The 18895-nt window shown below is 34.2% G+C and overlaps 1 protein-coding gene across 1 annotated transcript in view; it reads right to left on the bottom strand.

Annotated features, from left to right (window-relative positions):
• Positions 1-10617: 10617 nt before the first annotated feature.
• The window catches only part of LOC107616053 (uncharacterized), a 32271-nt gene continuing 23993 nt past the window's right edge, over positions 10618-18895 (bottom strand). Inside the window, exon 2 of the mRNA XM_021112016.2 lies at positions 10618-10718. Coding sequence (XP_020967675.2) covers positions 10618-10718 — 101 coding nt within the window. The remainder of the gene's footprint in view (positions 10719-18895) is intronic.

The raw sequence follows: 18895 nt of genomic DNA, 5'->3' as shown, positions 1-18895 counted from the left end.
AGTAGCTTTGAGTTGAATCCTCAGCTCATTATCATGGTGCAGCAAAGCTGCCAGTATTCCGGTCTTCCACAAGAAGAACCTACAGAGTTTCTGGCACAGTTTTTACAAATTGCTGACACAGTACATGATAAGGAAGTAGATCAAGATGTCTACAGATTATTACTATTTTCATTTGCTGTAAAAGACCAAGCCAAGAGGTGGTTAAATAACCAACCTAAGGCTAGCATAAAGACACGGAACCAGCTGACAGAGAAATTCCTGAATCAATACTTTCCTCCAAAACGGATGACACAGCTAAGGCTGGACATCCAAGGCTTTAAACAAGGAGATAATGAATCTCTTTATGATGCCTGGGAGAGATACAGAGAGATGCTAAGAAAATGCCCCTCTGAAATGTTTTCAGAGTGGGTTCAGTTAGGCATCTTCTATTATGGGCTTGCAGAAAGCGCTCAGATGTCTCTAGATTACTCAGCTGGTGGATCTATCCACATGAGAAAGACAATTGAAGAAGCTCAAGAGCTCATTGATACAGTTGCCAGAAATCAGCATCTATACCTAAGCAGCGAATCTTCCATGAAAGAAGAGTCTAAAACAGTGACTACTGAACCCAGTCCTACTGAACAGGCTACTGAATTCAATCAGCAATTGGACTTTCTAACACAGCAGTTAGCCGAATTCAAAGATAGACTACAAGAGACAAGGATGGCTAATATAAATATGGAAGAACAATTGAAGCAAACAAAGCAGCAGCTGTCAAAACAAATAACAGAAGAATGCCAAGCAGTTCAATTAAGAAGTGGGAAAACATTAAATACCCCACCTCAAGGCAGCAGGAAGCCAAGAAATGAGCAAACCATCCAAAATCCATCTGAAGACAGTAAGAGCCCAGGGAAAGATAATTCTGGCGTTAAAACGCCAGAAATTTGGTGGAAGGCTGGCGCTGAACGCCCAGACTATGCTCAGGACTGGCGTTCAACGCCAGAAACAAGCAAGGAACTGGCATTGAACGCCCAAAAGAAGCACAGTTCTGGCGTTCAGATGCCAGGAACAGATGAGGAGTTGGCGTCTAACGTCACTCTAGCTTCTAACTCTGGTACTCAAATGCCAGTGAGGGATCAGACACACACAAGTGCTGATGACAACCCCTCTAAAAAGGCTTCTTCAACCATTTCTGTAGGAAATAAACCTGCAGCAACCAAGGTTGAGGAATATAAAACCAAGATACCTTATCCTCAAAAACTCCGCCAAGAGGAGCAGGATAAGCAATTTTCTCGCTTTGCAGATTATCTCAAGACTCTTGAAATTAAGATTCTGTTTGCAGAGGCACTTGAGCAAATACCTTCTTATGCCAAGTTCATGAAAGAGATCTTAAGTCATAAGAAGGATTGGAGAGAAACTGAAAGAGTTCTCCTCACTGAAGAATGCAGTGCAGTCATTCTGAAAAGCTTTCCTGAAAAGCTTAAAGATCCCGGAAGCTTTCTGATACCATGCATATTAGAGGGTAATTGCACCAAGACAGCCCTATGTGATCTTGGGGCAAGCATCAACCTAATACCGGCATCCACCATCAGAAAGCTTGGTTTAACTGAAGAAGTTAAACCAACCCGGATATGTCTCCAACTTGCTGATGACTCCATTAAATACCCATCAGGCGTGATTGAGGACATGATTGTCAGGGTTGGGCCATTCGCCTTTCCCACTGACTTTGTTGTGCTGAAAATGGAGGAGCACAAGAGTGCTACTCTTATTCTAGGAAGACCTTTCCTAGCAACTGGACGAACTCTCATTGACGTCCAACAGGGGAAAATAACCCTGAGAGTCAATGAGGATGAGTTTAAGTTGAATGTTGTCAATGCCATGCAGCATCCAGCCACACCAAAAGACTGCATGAAAGTGGATCTCATTGACTCTCTGGTGGAGGAGATCAACATGGCTGAGAGTCTCAAATCAGAGCTGGAAAACATTTTTAATGATGTTCCACCTGACCTAGAGGATTCAGAGGAATTGAAAGAGCCTCTGAAATTTCCTCAAGGAGAGGAAAAACCTCCTAAACCCGAGCTCAAACTATCACCACCATCCCTGAAATATGTATTTCTGGAAGAAGGTGATGCTTTTCCAATGATCATAAGCTCTGCTTTAGACCCACAGGAAGAGGAAGCACTAATCCAAGTGCTAAGGACACACAAGACAGCTCTTGGGTGGTCCATAAGTGACCTTAGGGGCATAAGCCCAGCTAGATGCATGCACAAAATCCTATTGGAGGATGATGCTAAGCCAGTGGTTCAACCACAGAGGCGGCTAAATCCAGCCATGAAGGAAATGGTGCAGAAAGAGGTCACTAAATTACTGGAGACTGGGATTATTTATCCTATTTCTGATAGCCCCTGGGTGAGTCCTGTTCAAGTTGTCCCTAAAAAGGGAGGCATGACAGTGGTTCATAATGAAAAAAATGAACTGGTTCCTACAAGAACAGTTACAGGGTGGCGCATGTGTATTGATTACAGAAGGCTCAATATAGCCACCAGAAAGGATCATTTTCCTTTACCATTCATAGACCAAATGCTAGAAAGACTAGCAGGTCATAATTATTACTGCTTTTTGGATGGCTATTCAGGCTACAACCAAATTGCCATAGATCCCCAGGATCAAGAGAAAACAGCATTCACATGTCCATCTGGAGTATTTGCTTACAGAAGGATGCCATTTGGGCTGTGTAATGCGCCTGCAACCTTTCAGAGATGCATGCTCTCTATTTTCTCTGATATGGTGGAAAATTTTCTGGAAGTCTTCATGGATGACTTCTCAGTATATGGAGACTCATTCAGCTCCTGCCTTGATCACCTGACACTGGTTTTGAAAAGATGCCAAGAGACCAACCTGGTTTTAAACTGGGAAAAATGTCACTTTATGGTGACTGAAGGGATTGTCCTTGGGCATAAAATTTCAAACAAGGGAATAGAGGTGGATCAAGCTAAAATAGAGGTAATTGAAAATTTACCACCACCTGCCAATGTTAAGGCAATCAGAAGCTTTCTGGGGCATGCAGGATTCTATAGGAGGTTTATAAAGGATTTTTCAAAAATTGCAAAACCTCTAAGCAACCTGCTAGCTGCTGACACGCCATTTGTGTTTGACACAGAGTGCCTGCAAGCGTTTGAAACTCTGAAGGCTAAACTGGTCACAGCACCAGTTATCTCTGCACCAGACTGGACATTACCATTCGAATTAATGTGTGATGCCAGTGATCACGCCATTGGTGCAGTACTGGGGCAGAGGCATGACAAGCTTCTGCATGTCATTTATTATGCTAGCCGTGTTTTGAATGATGCCCAGAAAAATTACACAACCACAGAAAAAGAATTGCTTGCAGTGGTTTATGCCATTGACAAGTTTAGATCATACTTAGTAGGATCAAAAGTGATTGTGTACACAGATCATGCTGCTCTTAAATATCTACTCACAAAGCAGGACTCAAAACCCAGACTCATAAGATGAGTGTTGCTTCTGCAAGAGTTTGATATAGAAATAAGAGACAAAAAAGGGACAGAGAACTAAGTGGCTGACCATTTGTCCCGGATAGAACCAATGGAAGGGGCGTCCTCCCCCTCTATTGAGATCTCTGAAACCTTTCCGGATGAGCATTTGTTTGCCATTCAGGAATTACCATGGTTTGCAGACATTACAAACTACAAAGCTGCAAGGTTCATTCCCAAGGAGTACAGCAGGCAACAAAAGAAAAAATTAATTACTGATGTAAAGTACTACTTATGGGATGAACCCTATCTCTTTAAGAGATGTGCAGACGGCATAATCCGTAGGTGTGTGCCTAAGGAAGAAGCACAAAGGATCTTATGGCATTGCCATGGGTCACAATATGGAGGTCATTTCGGAGGTGAGCGAACAGCCACCAAGGTCCTCCAATGTGGTTTCTACTGGCCTACACTTTACAGAGATTCCCGAGAGTTTGTATGTAACTATGATAGTTGCCAGAGAGCTGGTAATTTTCCTCTCAGTTACGCCATGCCTCAACAAGGAATCTTGGAGATTGAGCTGTTTGACGTATAGGGTATTGATTTCATGGGGCCTTTCCCACCATCATAGTCAAACACTTATATTCTGGTGGCAGTTGACTATGTATTAAAATGGGTTGAGGCCATTGCCACACCCACCAATGATACTAAAACAGTGCTGAAGTTCCTCCATAAACATATTTTCAGCAGGTTTGGTGTCCCTAGGGTACTAATCAGTGATGGGGCACTCACTTCTGCAACAAACAGCTTTACTCTACCATGGTCCGGTATGGGATTCGCCACAAAGTGGCGACTCCATATCATCCACAGACAAATGGACAAGCTGAAGTTTCTAACAGAGAACTAAAAAGAATCCTAGAACGGACTGTAAGTACCCGTAGAAAGGATTGGGCACGAAGCCTAGATGATGCTCTGTGGGCTTACAGAACAGCATTCAAGACTCCTATAGGGACCTCTCTGTACCAACTTGTGTATGGTAAGGCTTGTCACCTGCCCGTGGGACTGGAACATAAGGCCTACTGGGCAACCAGATTCCTAAACTTTGATGCCAAACTAGCTGGAGAAAAAAGATTGCTCCAGCTGAATGAGCTAGAGGAATTCAGATTCATTGCCTTCGAAAATGCCAAGCTTTATAAAGAGAAGTCAAAAAGGTGGCATGACAAAAAGCTGTCATCTAGAATCTTTGAACCAGGACAAAAGGTTCTGTTTTTTAACTCTAGGCTCAGGCTATTTCCCGGGAAACTGAAGTCCCGGTGGTGGGGACCATATGTGATTACAAGTGTATCACCATATGGTTATGTGGAGCTTCAAGATATTGATTCTAATAAGAAGTTCATTGTTAATAGACAGAGAATCAAGCACTATCTTGAAGGCAATGTTGAGCAAGAGTGCTCAAGGCTGAGGCTAGATTAAAAACTCAGCAAGGTCCAGCTAAAGACAATAAAGAAGCGCTTGCTGGGAGGCAACCCAGCCATGGGAGGCAACTCAGCAAGGTCTAAGCATTTTGCCCTATTCTTGATTTTATTTGTTTATATAAAGTTCATTGATACTAAGGTAAAGAGTCAATTGTATAAGTTTACAGGGTTACAAAAGGATTCTGCACACAAAACAGAGAAAAAGAGCTCACTGGCAAGAAAATGCTAGTAAAAGTCTGTTTTGGGCGTTCAACGCCCAAAAGAAGCATCCACTGGGCGTTGAACGCCAGTAAGGATAGCCATCTGGGCATTAAACGCCAGAAAGAAGCATCTTCTGGGCGTTTAACGCCAGATTTACAGCGTCCTGGGCGTTCAGAAAAACGCCCAGTGACAAAGGAGTTCCTGGCGTTCAACGCCAGAAAGAAGCAACAGCTGGGCGTTGAATGCCCAGGAGAAGCAGCAGTTGGGCGTTGAACGCCCAAAACATGCAGCGTTTGGGCGTTCAAACGCCAGGATGGTGGGGAGGAGGTAATTTCATTTTTACTTCATATTTTTCATTTTAATTTTAATTTTCATGTTTCCATTCATGATTTCTTGCATAAACATGTTAAAAACCCTGATTTCTAAAATCCCTAATTTCTAAAAACCCTACTTTAAAAATATCAAATGTATCTTAATCCATAAGCACAAGTCCTTTTTTCAATCCAATTCAACTCTTTTTCAAATTTTCAAAACAAATCTATCTCTTTTCATTCTAAAATCTTTTCAACTAATCAATATCTTTTTTTAAATCTCCATATTATCTTTTTCAAAAATCCAAATTTATCTTTTTCAAATATCTTTCATATCTCTTCAATTTTAAATTATATCTTTTCTTATCATACTTATTTCTTTTTAAATCATATCTTCTATCTTATCTTTCTCCCTTTTAAAAACACATTCGGCCTCCCTCCTCTCATCCACCATTCAACACTCGCTCTCCTTCTATCCCTCTCCTTTCTTTCTTTTGCTTGAGGACAAGCAAACCTCTATGTTTGGTGTGTTTATCCGTGATCACTAAACCATACCCACTAAGATCATGGCTCCTAAAGGAAAACAACCCACTCCAAGAGGCAAGAAAGAGAGTGTTCCAAAACCACTTTGGAATCAAGGGAGGTTCTTAACCAAAGAACATTCAGACCATTACTACAAAATAATGGGTCTAAGATCAGTGATCCCGGAAGTCAAGTTCGATCTGAAAGAAGATGAATATCCGGAGATCCAAGAGCAGATTCGAAACAGGAACTGGGAAGTCCTAGCTAATCCTGAAACGAAAGTGGGAAGGAATATGGTTCAGGAATTCTACGCTAATCTGTGGCAAACAGACAGGCAGAGAATATCTGGAACTGCCCTCTATGACTATAGGACTGCGGTCAGAGGAAAGATTATTCACATCCACCCTGACAAAATGAGGGAGATCTTTAAGCTACCTCAGCTGAAAGATGACCCAGACTCCTTCAATAGGAGAATGATGAGAACAAACAAGGGCCTGGATAAGATTCTAGAGGATATATGTATTCCTGGAGCCAGGTGGACCACCATCACGAAGGGTGTCCCAAATCAACTCAAGAGAGAAGATCTCAAACCAGTCGCCAGAGGATGGCTGGACTTCATTGGGCGTTCTATATTGCCCACCAGCAACCGTTCTAAAGTCAATGTTAAAAGAGCAGTGATGATCCATTGCATTATGTTGGAAAAAGAAGTAGAAGTTCATCAACTGATTCCATCTGAATTCTACATATTCGCAAACAAGAACTCCAAGGATGCCAGGTTGGCTTATCCAAGCCTAATCTCTATGCTCTGCAAAGATGCTGGAGTAAAGATGGGAATAACAGAGTATATCTCAGTGGAGCAACCAATCACTAAAATCACAATGGAAAAACAACAAATGCAGGATGACCCCATCAAGAGGAGGGCGCAAGAATTTCTACCAGAACTCCCTCAATTTGAATACTGGAAACATCTTGAAGCATCTGTTACTAAGTTGCAAGAAGCTATGGACCAAATAAAAGAAGAACAGCAAAATCAACATAGCATGCTCTGCAAACTGCTCAGGGAACAAGAAGAGCAAGGGCATGACTTCAAGGAACTGAAGCGTCAGAAGTTATCTCTTGAAGGACCAAGCACCCCACAGAGTAGAGGAACATCCACTTCCCAACCCCAAGGTTGTTGAGTTCTAATCTTAGCCTTAACCCTGTGATAATTGCTCTTATTTGTGCTTTACCTTAGAAGTTACGTATAAGTAGTAGTAATTAGTATCTATATTTTGATTTTATCTCCAATTAAGCTATAATTTATTTTTCTCATCATCATTAAACATGAATAAAATAGAAGATTTTCTTTAGGATAAGGAGGCAATATTTCTCGAGTTTTTAATACAAGAAATTCTGATTAATTACATGTGGTGGCAATGCTTTCTGCCTTCTGAATGAATTCTTGAACAGTGCATATGTCTTTGGAATTTGATGTTCTTGAATGTTAAATATGTTGGCTCTTGAAAGAATGATAAACATGAGACATGTTATTGGTAATCTGAAAAATCATAAAAATGATTCTTGAAGCAAGAAAAAGCAGTGAATACAAAGCTTGCAAAAAAAAAGCAAGCAGAAAAAGCCAATAACCCTTAAAACCAAAAGGCAAGGGTAATAAAAAGGATCCAAGGCTTTGAGCATCAGTGGATAGGAGGGTCTAAGGGAATCAAATCCTGGTCTAAGCGGCTAAACCAAGCTGTCCCTAACCATGTGCTTGTGGCGTGAAGGTGTCAAGTAAAAACTTGAGACTGAGCGGTTAAAGTCAAGGTCCAAAGCAAAAAGAAGAGTGTGCTTAAGAACCATGGACACCTCTAATTGGGGGCTTTAGCAAAGCTGAGTCACAATCTGAAAAGGTTCACCCAACTATGTGTCTGTGGCATTTATGTATCCGGTGGTAATACTGGAAAACAAAGTGCTTAGGGCCACGACCAAGACTCATAAAAGTAGCTGTGTTCAAGAATCAACATACTGAACTAGGAGAATCAATAACACTATCTAAATTTTAAGTTCCTATAGATGCCAATCATTCTGAGCTTCAATGGATAAAGTGAGATGCCAAAACTGTTCGGAAGCAAAAAGCTACTAGCCCCGCTCATTTAATTAGAATCTGAGCTTCACTCAAAAACTCTGAGATATTATTGTTTCTTGACTCATTTGTATTCTATTTTATTTGTCTAGTTGCTTGGGGACAAGCAACAGTTCAAGTTTGGTGTTGTGATGAGCGGATATTTTATACGCTTTTTGGGGTTAATTTCATATAGTTTTTAGTATGTTTTAGTTAGTTTTTAGTTTATTTTCATTATTTTCTAGGAAAAATTCATATTTCTGGACTTTACTATGAGTTTTTGTGTTTTTCTGTAATTTCAGATATTTTCTGGCTGAAATTGAGGGAGCTGAGCAAAAATCTTATTCAGGCTGAAAAAGGACTGCTGATGCTGTTGGATCCTGACCTCTCTGCACTCGGAATGGAATTTCTGGAGCTACAGGAGTCCAATTGACGCGCTTCCAATTGCGTTGGAAAGTAGACATCCAGGCTTTCCAGCAATATATAATAGTCCATACTTTGCTCAAGGATAGACGACGTAAACTGGCATTCAACGCCAGTTCCATGTTGCAGTCTGGCGTCCAGCGCCAGAAACACGTTATAAGTTGGAGTTCAACGCCAGAAACAGGTTACAGCCTGGCGTTGAACGCCCAAAACAGCCCAGGCACGTGAGAAGCTTTAGTCTCAGCCCCAGCACACACCAAGTGGGCCCCAGAAGTGGATTTCTACACTATCTATCATAGTTTACTCATTTTCTGTAAACCTAGGTTACTAGTTTAGTATTTAAACAACTTTTAGAGATTTAATTTTGATCTCATGACATTTTAGATCTGAACTTTGTACTCTTTGACGGCATGAGTCTCTAAACTCCATTGTTGGGGGTGAGGAGCTCTGTTGTGTCTCGATGAATTAATACAAGTATTTCTGTTTTCTATTCAAATATGCGCGTTCCTATCTAAGATATCCATTCACGCTTAATTATGGAGAAGGTGATGATTCGTGACACTCATCACCTTCCTCAATCCATGAACGTGTGTCTGACAATCACCTCCGTTCTACATCAGATTGAATGAGTATCTCTTAGATTCCTTAATCAGAATCTCCGTGGTATAAGCTAGATTGATGGCGGCATTCATGAGAATCCGGAAAGTCTAAACCTTGTCTGTGGTATTCCGAGTAGGATTCTGGGATTGGATGGCTGTGACGAACTTCAAACTCGTGAGTGCTGGGCGTAGTGACAGACGCAAAAGGATAGTAAATCCTATTCCGGTACGATTGAGAACCTGCAGATGATTAGCCGTGCGGTGACAGCGCACCTGGACCCTTTTCACTGAAAGGAAGGATGGTAGCCATTGACAACGGTGATCCACCAACATACAGCTTGCCATAGGAGGACGTGCGTGCGTGAACAAGAAGACAGAGGAAAGCAGAATTTCAGAAGACAAAGCATCTCCAAAACTCCAACATATTCTCCATTACTGCATACAAGTATAATTTGTGTTCTGCCCTTTTTACTTTTTACAATTCAAACTAATAATTATTATTGATATTATATCCTGACTAAGAGTTACGAGATAACCATAGCTTGCTTCAAGCCAACAATCTCCGTGGGATCGACCCTTACTCACGTAAGGTATTACTTGGACGACCCAGTGCACTTGCTGGTTAGTTGTGCGAAGTTGTAAGAGAGTAATGTGAACATTGACATCACAATTTCGTGCACCATGGCTCAAAGCAATAAGAACAATAACTTGATGTCTCTCTAGCCAGGTATGCTTGACAAATTGAACCCTCTACTCTAGCCCGATTCTTCACTAATCTCTTGTACGTGCCTATTTCATGCTCAAATAGATACATCCACCTATACTGAGCTGGTCCACAAACACGTGCCTCATATGCCAAGTGAATTGGTAGATGCTCCATTACGTCGAAAAAAACAGGAGGAAAAATTCTTTCTAACTTGCACAAAATAACAGGAATATTAGCTTTTATTTGTACAAGATCACTAACCCAAAGAGTAGATGGACAAAGGTCCTTAAAATATTGACTTATTTCAGTCAACGGTTTCCACACGTGGTCCGCCAACTCTTTGAAGGCTAACGGAAGTAAACACTCTATAAATACATGGCAATCATGAGTTTTCATCCCAAACAATTTTCCTCCTCTGACATCGACATACCTTTGTAAAATTGAAACATATCCATCTGGCATTTTCAACTCTTGTACCCATTTACAAATATTTTGTTGTTGTTGGAGTGTCAAGACATAGTTTCCCTTAGGCTTTGCCAAATGACCTTCGCGTACCTGCACCAAATTCAAATCCGGTCGCCTACAAAGCACAACCATGTCTAACCTTGCCTTTTCATTGTCTTTTGTTCTTTCAGTATCCATAATAGTATTCATTATGTTATCAAAAATATTCTTCTCAATATGCATTAGATCCAAACAATGACGAATCAAATGATCTTTCCAATATAGGAGATCCCAAAATATACTCATTTTGGTCCAATTGTGTTCTACCTCATATCCGCTCAATGGTACTTGTCCTCTTGTGTCAACTATTTTAAGATATTGTGTTCGCCACTAAGCCTAATAGGAGGTTCTTCATCCTCCTCAACATTCTTCTTAAAACCAACTTTATTACGCCTATGAAGATGACCTTCAGATAAATATCTCCTATGACAGTCAAACTACGAATTCTTTCCGCTATAATCTAACTAAAAGACCTTGGTATCTTCCATGTATATTGGACACGTTAATCTTCTCCCGTGCTCCAACCATTATATTAGCATTAGTCTCTACTCTCTAGAGCATGAATTGATTTATCCAAATAATAAAAGATTTAACAATTAATTCGATAGCTAAAATTTTAATACAACGGGAGATTACAAAACAATTATTTTCAATAACTTTTAACTAACTATTCTATCATGTTGCTAACCCATTCTCAATAGAAATGATAAAAATTTCCATAAAAAATATATGTATATAAAAATTGTGTTTGTTAATAGATATGAGACATTGAGACACAAAATTATATTTGGTAAATAAGACATAAATAGATATTAGACATTGTGTCTATTTTAATAGATAAAACACAAAAATATTAATAAGAGATCTAACTTATTTTTTATTTTTTTATTATTTTTATTATTTTTTTATAATTATATATGTTATTATTATATTTTTCTTTCCAAAATTTTTGAATGGAAAAAAATAAAAATAAATTAAATTTTTATATAATTTATTCTAATTTATCATCAAACAAAATGTAAAAACGCTAATTTTTATATGTTTATTTTTTATATTTTATTCTTAGTATCTTATCTTATCTTGTTTTCAAAATCAAACGCAGCCTAAGAGTTTAAGTAATTTTTAGATCACCTATAAAGACAAAAACAAAGATTCAGATGAACCCTTACAAAGAAGTAAACTAGAATGAAAACAAGAGAGGAACTAATCCATACAAACCAGCTAATAATAAATTCTGTTAACATTAAAATTACTATAGTCATTAATTTTCATATTTATAAACTTAAGAGTAAATTAAAAACCATATTTTTATTGGAAATTTGGAATGACAGGTCATAAATAATGGAGATAAATTTTTATGTTATGCTTAGTTAAATTATATTGGATTAATTGTGTTTTATTTATTATAATGTATTATTCTTTTCTTAGAATTTTTTTTAATTTTTTTATTAATATCTACGAATATCCACTTTAGCTGTCCCATGGCAGGGGAATAAATAAATGGAAAACGTCGAAAATGGAGATAAGGATATTCTCCTTAATAGGGATGAGGACAGGATAAGAGTATCCATAGAGTTGTATTGTCATTTCTAACTTTATCCAACACAAAAAATGTGTATACTTAATATTTCTTCTCTATTACGTTTCCCTTTCTTTCTCACTTCAAATTTCATTTTCTTCAATTCACACTCACCACTTCACTTAGTTATTCATGTTTCTTGGAGACTTCCACTCACTATTATTTGAAAACTCCTCCTTAATCCATTATTTTGAGACTCTTTCTTAGTATGTAGTTTCAAGACTCCTTATTCTACCATACTCCTCCTTATTTTGTGTGTTATTGTTGGTACTAGCTGTGGACCCGTGCAAATGCACGGAATGATGGGAAGTTGTCCAAAATAATTTAATTTGTTATTGTCATTGAAACAAAGAGTAAAGTACTAAATTGGTACGTAATTTTATTTTAGTTCTTAAGGTTTAAAGTGTCCTATTTGAATCTAAAAAAATTTCATTTAGCATCAATTTAGTTCAACAATGAAGTCAAACTTAAATAATTAACGGAATGTCCTACATAACAATAGTACAAGAACAAAATCGATAATTTGGAGAATAAGTACAAGCTCCAGAGGCACAAAATCAACCGCTGATGCATCAATACATTTATTTATCATTCTCTTTAGTTCTATAGAAAATATTTTATTTATATTATAAGAAAAATAATAAATAAATATATTGATGCATCAACGATTAATTTTGTGCCTCTAAAGCTTGTACATGTTCTCCAGATTATCGATTTTGTTCTTGTATTGTTGTTATGTAGGACATTTCGTTAATTATTTAACTTTGACCTCACTATGGGACTAAATTGATACTAAATGAAATATTTTTGGATTAAAATAGGACACTTTAAACTTTAAGAATCAAAACAGAATTATACCCAAACATAGGGGACCAATTTAGTACTTTACCCTTGAAACAAAATTAGTTATCAGTATATACAAATTTTTTATTCTGTTTCTCATGTTTAATTATACCCTAGATTTAGAAAGAAAACTTTTTTTATAGTTTCAATTTTTATATAAATTTCTTTTGTCTAACATTTATATTTGGAAAAAAGAATATAAAACATTTATTTATTTATGACTAAATATCTTTCTTCAAATAAAAAAGAGATGAAAAAAATGGATGATTGTAACATGCTGAAAAAGATATAAAATTTTCAAACTATTTTTATTTTTACTATTTAAAATATTGACTAAATTTCATTATATTGTAAGTTTAAAAAATATATACAAAGTCATTAATTCACAGAATTTGTATAATTTATATGATGGAGATTTTGTTTTTATAAAAATCTTTTGATTTAAAATTTTTTGGGTTTTAAATTATCTTAAAATATGTTTTACTTTGTTAGTAATACTGTAATAATTATTTTCATTAATGTTAATAGTAAGATTGCAATAATTGTTTTCATTAAAATTATATTTATTTTTTAATTATTACACAATTCTTTGGACACAAAAAAAATTTATATTATTTTATTTAATATTTTCATATATTAAAAAAGATATAATTTTAATTATTATAATTTTAAAAAAATTATATTATAATCATATTTCTTAAAATATATACAAAAATAAATACATACATATATACATTTAAATATACAAAATAAAAAAATATTTTTTTTAAAACATTATAATACCCAAATCGTTTGGCATTACATATAAAAATAGATTCGTTCACAAAATACCTTTACAATTTTTCAAGTACTTAATATAACTAACCGAAGTTCTTATAATTAGACATATGCAGATGTGTATATATTGGAACGGGATAAAGTATACTTTTTATCCTTAAAGTTTGGTAAAAATTTCAAAAATACCTCTAAGTTTTATTTTGTTTTAATTTTGTCCCAAAATAAAATTTTCGATTTGCATCAAATATATCCTCGACGGGTAAATTTTCAAAAAATTTAAGACCAATCTAACAATAATACATAAAAATTATACTTGATTTGCTTATATTGATGGTTGTTCTTATGAAATTATTGTTGAATTGGTCTTAAATTTTTTGAAAAATTAGCCGTCAAAGATATATTTGATATAAATCGAAAATTTTTAGGACAAAATTAAAACAAAATAAAACTTAGGGATATTTTTGAAATTTTTGTGGGACAAAAGATATACTTTATCCTATTGGAATGAATAGCCACACATTATCGGAAAGCATTCAAAGTTGTTCCCTAATAGTGAGAGACCGATCATTCTCAAATAAATTGAAACTTTATGAGAATGTGATTCTTGCATGAAAATTATGGTTAATAGCCTAAACAAAAAAAAAAAAAAAAAAAGGCAAAGTCCACAAATACATGATTACAGAAACAATTATATAAGATCAAATTTTGTAAACTACTAAAAGAAATAGTAAATAAATATATATAAATATTTGAAATAAAAATTTAATATATATAATTTGTTAACCAATAACAATTAAAAGTTCATTTAGTAAAAAATTATCCAACAATTCCAGTTGAAAACAAAAATCGGTGAAACTTGACCCACTGGAGTGCTTGAACTTGAGAAAGCTTGATTGGTACCATGGGACTAAAACTGAATTAGATTTTTAAATTCGAAAGAAAAATGAGGAACAGAAGGATCCAAATTAAATTTCTAAATTCAACAAGAGAATAAGATTAGTAACACATTCATATATAAAATTATAAACAACCTATTTGATTGAAATTGACTTTATTAAAAACAAAAAGGAGTAACTTAACATCATATTTACATAATAATATTATCACCTATTATTGATTATTATGAGTAGAGGTTGACTATATCAATATTATCACAGATTGCACGAACAATATGAAGAGATATATTTAATTTATATCTAATAGGTCTAGTAGGATTCATTATAAAAACAGTTTTTTTGTTCATCATTTGAGAAATAATACTATTTAAAACAGTGTAATCATCAGTTGACTAACAAAAAATAAAAAGTAACTTCCATTAGTAAAATTCAGATATCTAAATAATAAACACTAAACAAGAAAGAATAGTAAAAAACTAAAACTAAAATCAAATTCATTACCGTGAGATATTTGTTTGATCTTCTAAAAACTCTAAACAACTCATTTTAAGTATTTGCATCATCTATGATCTCATCATCCTCAAGTATTAAGACATTGCTTCTATTTGAAGGTGAAACAATAATTTTGGTGCGATACCTCTAAACATAAATAACAGAAAAATATAGAATGAGTAATATGTCCAGAAAATATAAACAAAAAAAATTAATAGTAACAATTTCGTGAAAATAAAATATACCTTCGTATAGTATTATTACATTTAACTCTACAAAAATTACAATAAAATACATTTCCTACATGAGAAATTGGTGCATCACACAGACAGCATAAGTACCATCTTTTTTATGTTTCAACACAACAGTAATTTCACCAATCAAAAAATAAATTTGATCCGATAGATAAAAGGAAACTCATCATATATTACCATATATGTTTTATGATATAACACATGTTGAAACAAAAATGAGATGGTAATTTTCAATCCTTACATTTTTTTATGGCGAAGCATATATTTTAGCACACAGAATATCAACAAATATCTCTTTAATGGTATGTACTTGTATTGGAGCATCAGATATCATTTGGTTGTCATGGTTTTCAAGTTCTTCATATTGAAAGAAGTCTTTAATATTGGGCTAAACGTTGAATCAGCACTAACATCCTTAAAAATTTACAAAAAAAATAAGAATCACAAAATGTAATCAACTTTTTAAAGTATGAAGCAAAATCATGTTAATATTAAAGGATATCATTTAAAATAATATGTAAAGAATTACGAAATAAGAATCAATAAAGCATATTTAAAATTTATATTTTGCTTCATATCCAACATAAACATAAGCAAACCGTACTCACCTTGATAGATTTATCAGTCAGAATATTTTTGAAAAAAAGTGTATCACTTATGATATTGATAACTTTAAAAATATTAACTGTTAATCCTCTTCGTTTGAACTTTAAAAACTAATTTTTTTTTCTCAATCAACTGATGAAAAGATTGAGGACAGTATGGCTGCTCAATTTTCTGTTATATATATATATATTAAAAACTAATTAGTAATTAGTTAATGAAATAAGAGGGTATAAAAATAGTTACTTACAAAGTATACGGAAAAAATTTTTAAATAGATAAGCCTAACCTCAATTTCTTCTTCTAATAACAAAAAGATATCAGAACAAGTTCTCTCTAATAATTTAGTAGCTGCACTGGCTAATAAAACAAATATTCCACAAGTCCCGTTTTTAACAAATATTTTAATCCTGTACCTATAATAAACAAGATAAATATGAAATTCATTTATTTCTCATAGTTTTAATTAGGGGTGGAAAAAAAGTCAGGCAGCCTACAGTCTGACCTATGTTTAACCTGGCCTGACTTGATAGAAATAGGTCCAGACTTAAGCTATTTAAAAAGTCCAAGTTCTTTAAAAAGTCAGGTCTAGGCCTGCAAAGATACATGTAGAGTTTTATTATACTAATAAAAATGTAATAAGAAAGGTTTAAACTCGAGTCTTTTATAATATTAAAATATATTTTTTTATTAAACTATTTGTCTCTTTAATTATATATTTTTATTTTTATTTATTAAATTATATTTTATAATTTAATTATTTATTAAAAAAGGCCTATTGATAGGCTTTAGGTTAGGCCAGATTCGACAACAAACCAGAGTCAGTACTCATTAAAAAGTCTATACCAGGCTACAGGCCAAGCTTAGACCCTATTACAGACTTGGCCTGTTAAAAGTAAAGTCTGACCTGACCTGACCTGGCCTGTTTTCATCCCTAGTCTTAATAATGAATAATATCCTCCTAATTTATATTATTAAATCAGAATAGAAGAAACAAAATTTTTAAATTATAGATTGGATTTACTTGATAATAATGTGCATAACATCTCTTTTACACAACTAACAATAAAATACATTATCATCTACAATTAGATGACCACAAACATAAGAAAAGAACCACCACCCTGAATCATCAACAATTTCTTTAATTTTTCCAACCATAAAGAATTGTTCATTTTATTTTTTTCTTTCCAACACGAAAATAATTGAAGCAGTAAGAAATTTTTATAATATCAAATATCAAATAATATTAGTATCTTTTACATAACATTAAAAGATATTAAAGTACTAATAGTGCAAACCTCATTGTTTGCTTTAAGATTGGCAATAGTTCTTATTAGCTTTCAATCAAAAGTTTCATCATCAATTACAGACATTAAATGCCCAATCTCATTGCTTCTGAATCTGGTGAAATGGTATTTTGTAATAGTGTATCTAATTAAAAAAGTATAGAAGTACAAAAAACATCAATAAGATAAAAAAAAAAAAGTTCAAAAAGAGAGTGAGAAAAAGAGAGAAAATGGGAAAAAAGAGAGAGGAGAGGGAGAGAGAAAGCGAGAATTATTAGTTCACAAAGGTAAAAATTTATTAGAATTGCATCCAACTAATTGATTCAGAAAATCGACAATTTCCTTCATATCAGGGTTACTTGAAACTTTAAAAATGTTGATCACATTTTAGAGACTAGCTTTATCTACAAATAACAACAGAGATAAAAAAGAAATTAATCCATATATATCTGAACTAAAATATGTAGACAAATTGAATTGAGGCTTTTAAATAACATGAATAACTCTTCGTCTCTATTGACTTTAATTTTGAAAGATTGAAGAAGAACAATAGGTGGTCTTTGATACTTCTTTAAACTATATTGATGTCTCTAAAAACACAACAATCACTAAGAAGATTGCAGAAGATTTTTTTCTTGAGTAAATGATTTAAAAAAAAGTACCACAATAATAAAATAAATCAACATCAATAACACAACATGAAAAGCACCAAATATTGTAATTTCAATAAAAGATCAGAAACAAAAAGATAATCAATAGTCGTCAGCAACAACTTCAAGAATCATAACTTTTAATATCTTTCCTTTAGACTCAACATCCCTTTCCTTTTTCAATCCACAAAAGATCCCAATAAAATCTATTAAGAAAAAATATGGTAAATAACATCAAATTTTGAGAATTAGTACTATGAGACATTTTTTGAATTGTTATAAATTTTAAAAGATTTTCATACCAATTAAGATGGAAGAAAATAAACATTACCTATTAAATAGTGGTAATCAGTGCACTTAGCCTGAAGAAGATGGCGAGCTGTATGCAGCTGAGAAACGAAAATTGTGTTTGTAATTAGAAAACCCAAATGTTAGAAGAAGAAAAAAAAGGAGAGTCAGAAGGATGACATATACACTGGTATACTCTAGTTCAACCAATTTTATTCACATAAAGCAATGAATAGATATCTATCACAACACCCATTCCTTTGGTTAGAGATTACGAATCATGCAGAAATTTGATGTACTAATTATAATTACTGTAACACCCTACCACACAGAGTCTTATGCTTAAGTCATAAAACAGAGGTGGCGAGATTTACGACTTCTAAAAATGAAATTTAGTATACATATAGTGTGAAAAATGTTAATAACTAGGAGCCTTTGAAGAAAAAGGAGTAAATTAAAACCGTTAAATCAAAAAGCGCAACACTCCGATCGATAACGTAAACGTAACAGATAAAGAATAAGCTAACGCAAGAGGATATACAAGAGAGTGCCAAAATACAGATATCAAGACTCAAGGCTCGGTTTGCGAAGATAACCGGTCCGAGCATAGAGGTATACATACATATATGAAGTAGGAGAATCCAAAAGAACCCAAAAGACAAGTTACAGAACCTGTTTCTCCAAAATAACTTCTAAGAGGAGTTAATACAGTATATATATATATATATATATATATATATATATATATATATATATATATATATATATATATATATAAGAAAGTACATAAAACCAAAATAAAACCAAAATAAGTATCTAAGAAAATAAGTATCTAAGAAAGTACATAAAACCAAAATAAAGTCCCGAGAGCTAAGGATCTTTGCTAAAATAGAAGTCTCCAATATGCCTCAG

The sequence above is a fragment of the Arachis ipaensis genome, chromosome B9, assembly GCF_059453495.1.
Source record: "Arachis ipaensis isolate K30076 ecotype BB chromosome B9, ASM5945349v1, whole genome shotgun sequence".
Classification (NCBI taxonomy): domain Eukaryota; kingdom Viridiplantae; phylum Streptophyta; class Magnoliopsida; order Fabales; family Fabaceae; genus Arachis; species Arachis ipaensis.
This window is presented reverse-complemented; position numbering and strand designations above follow the sequence as displayed.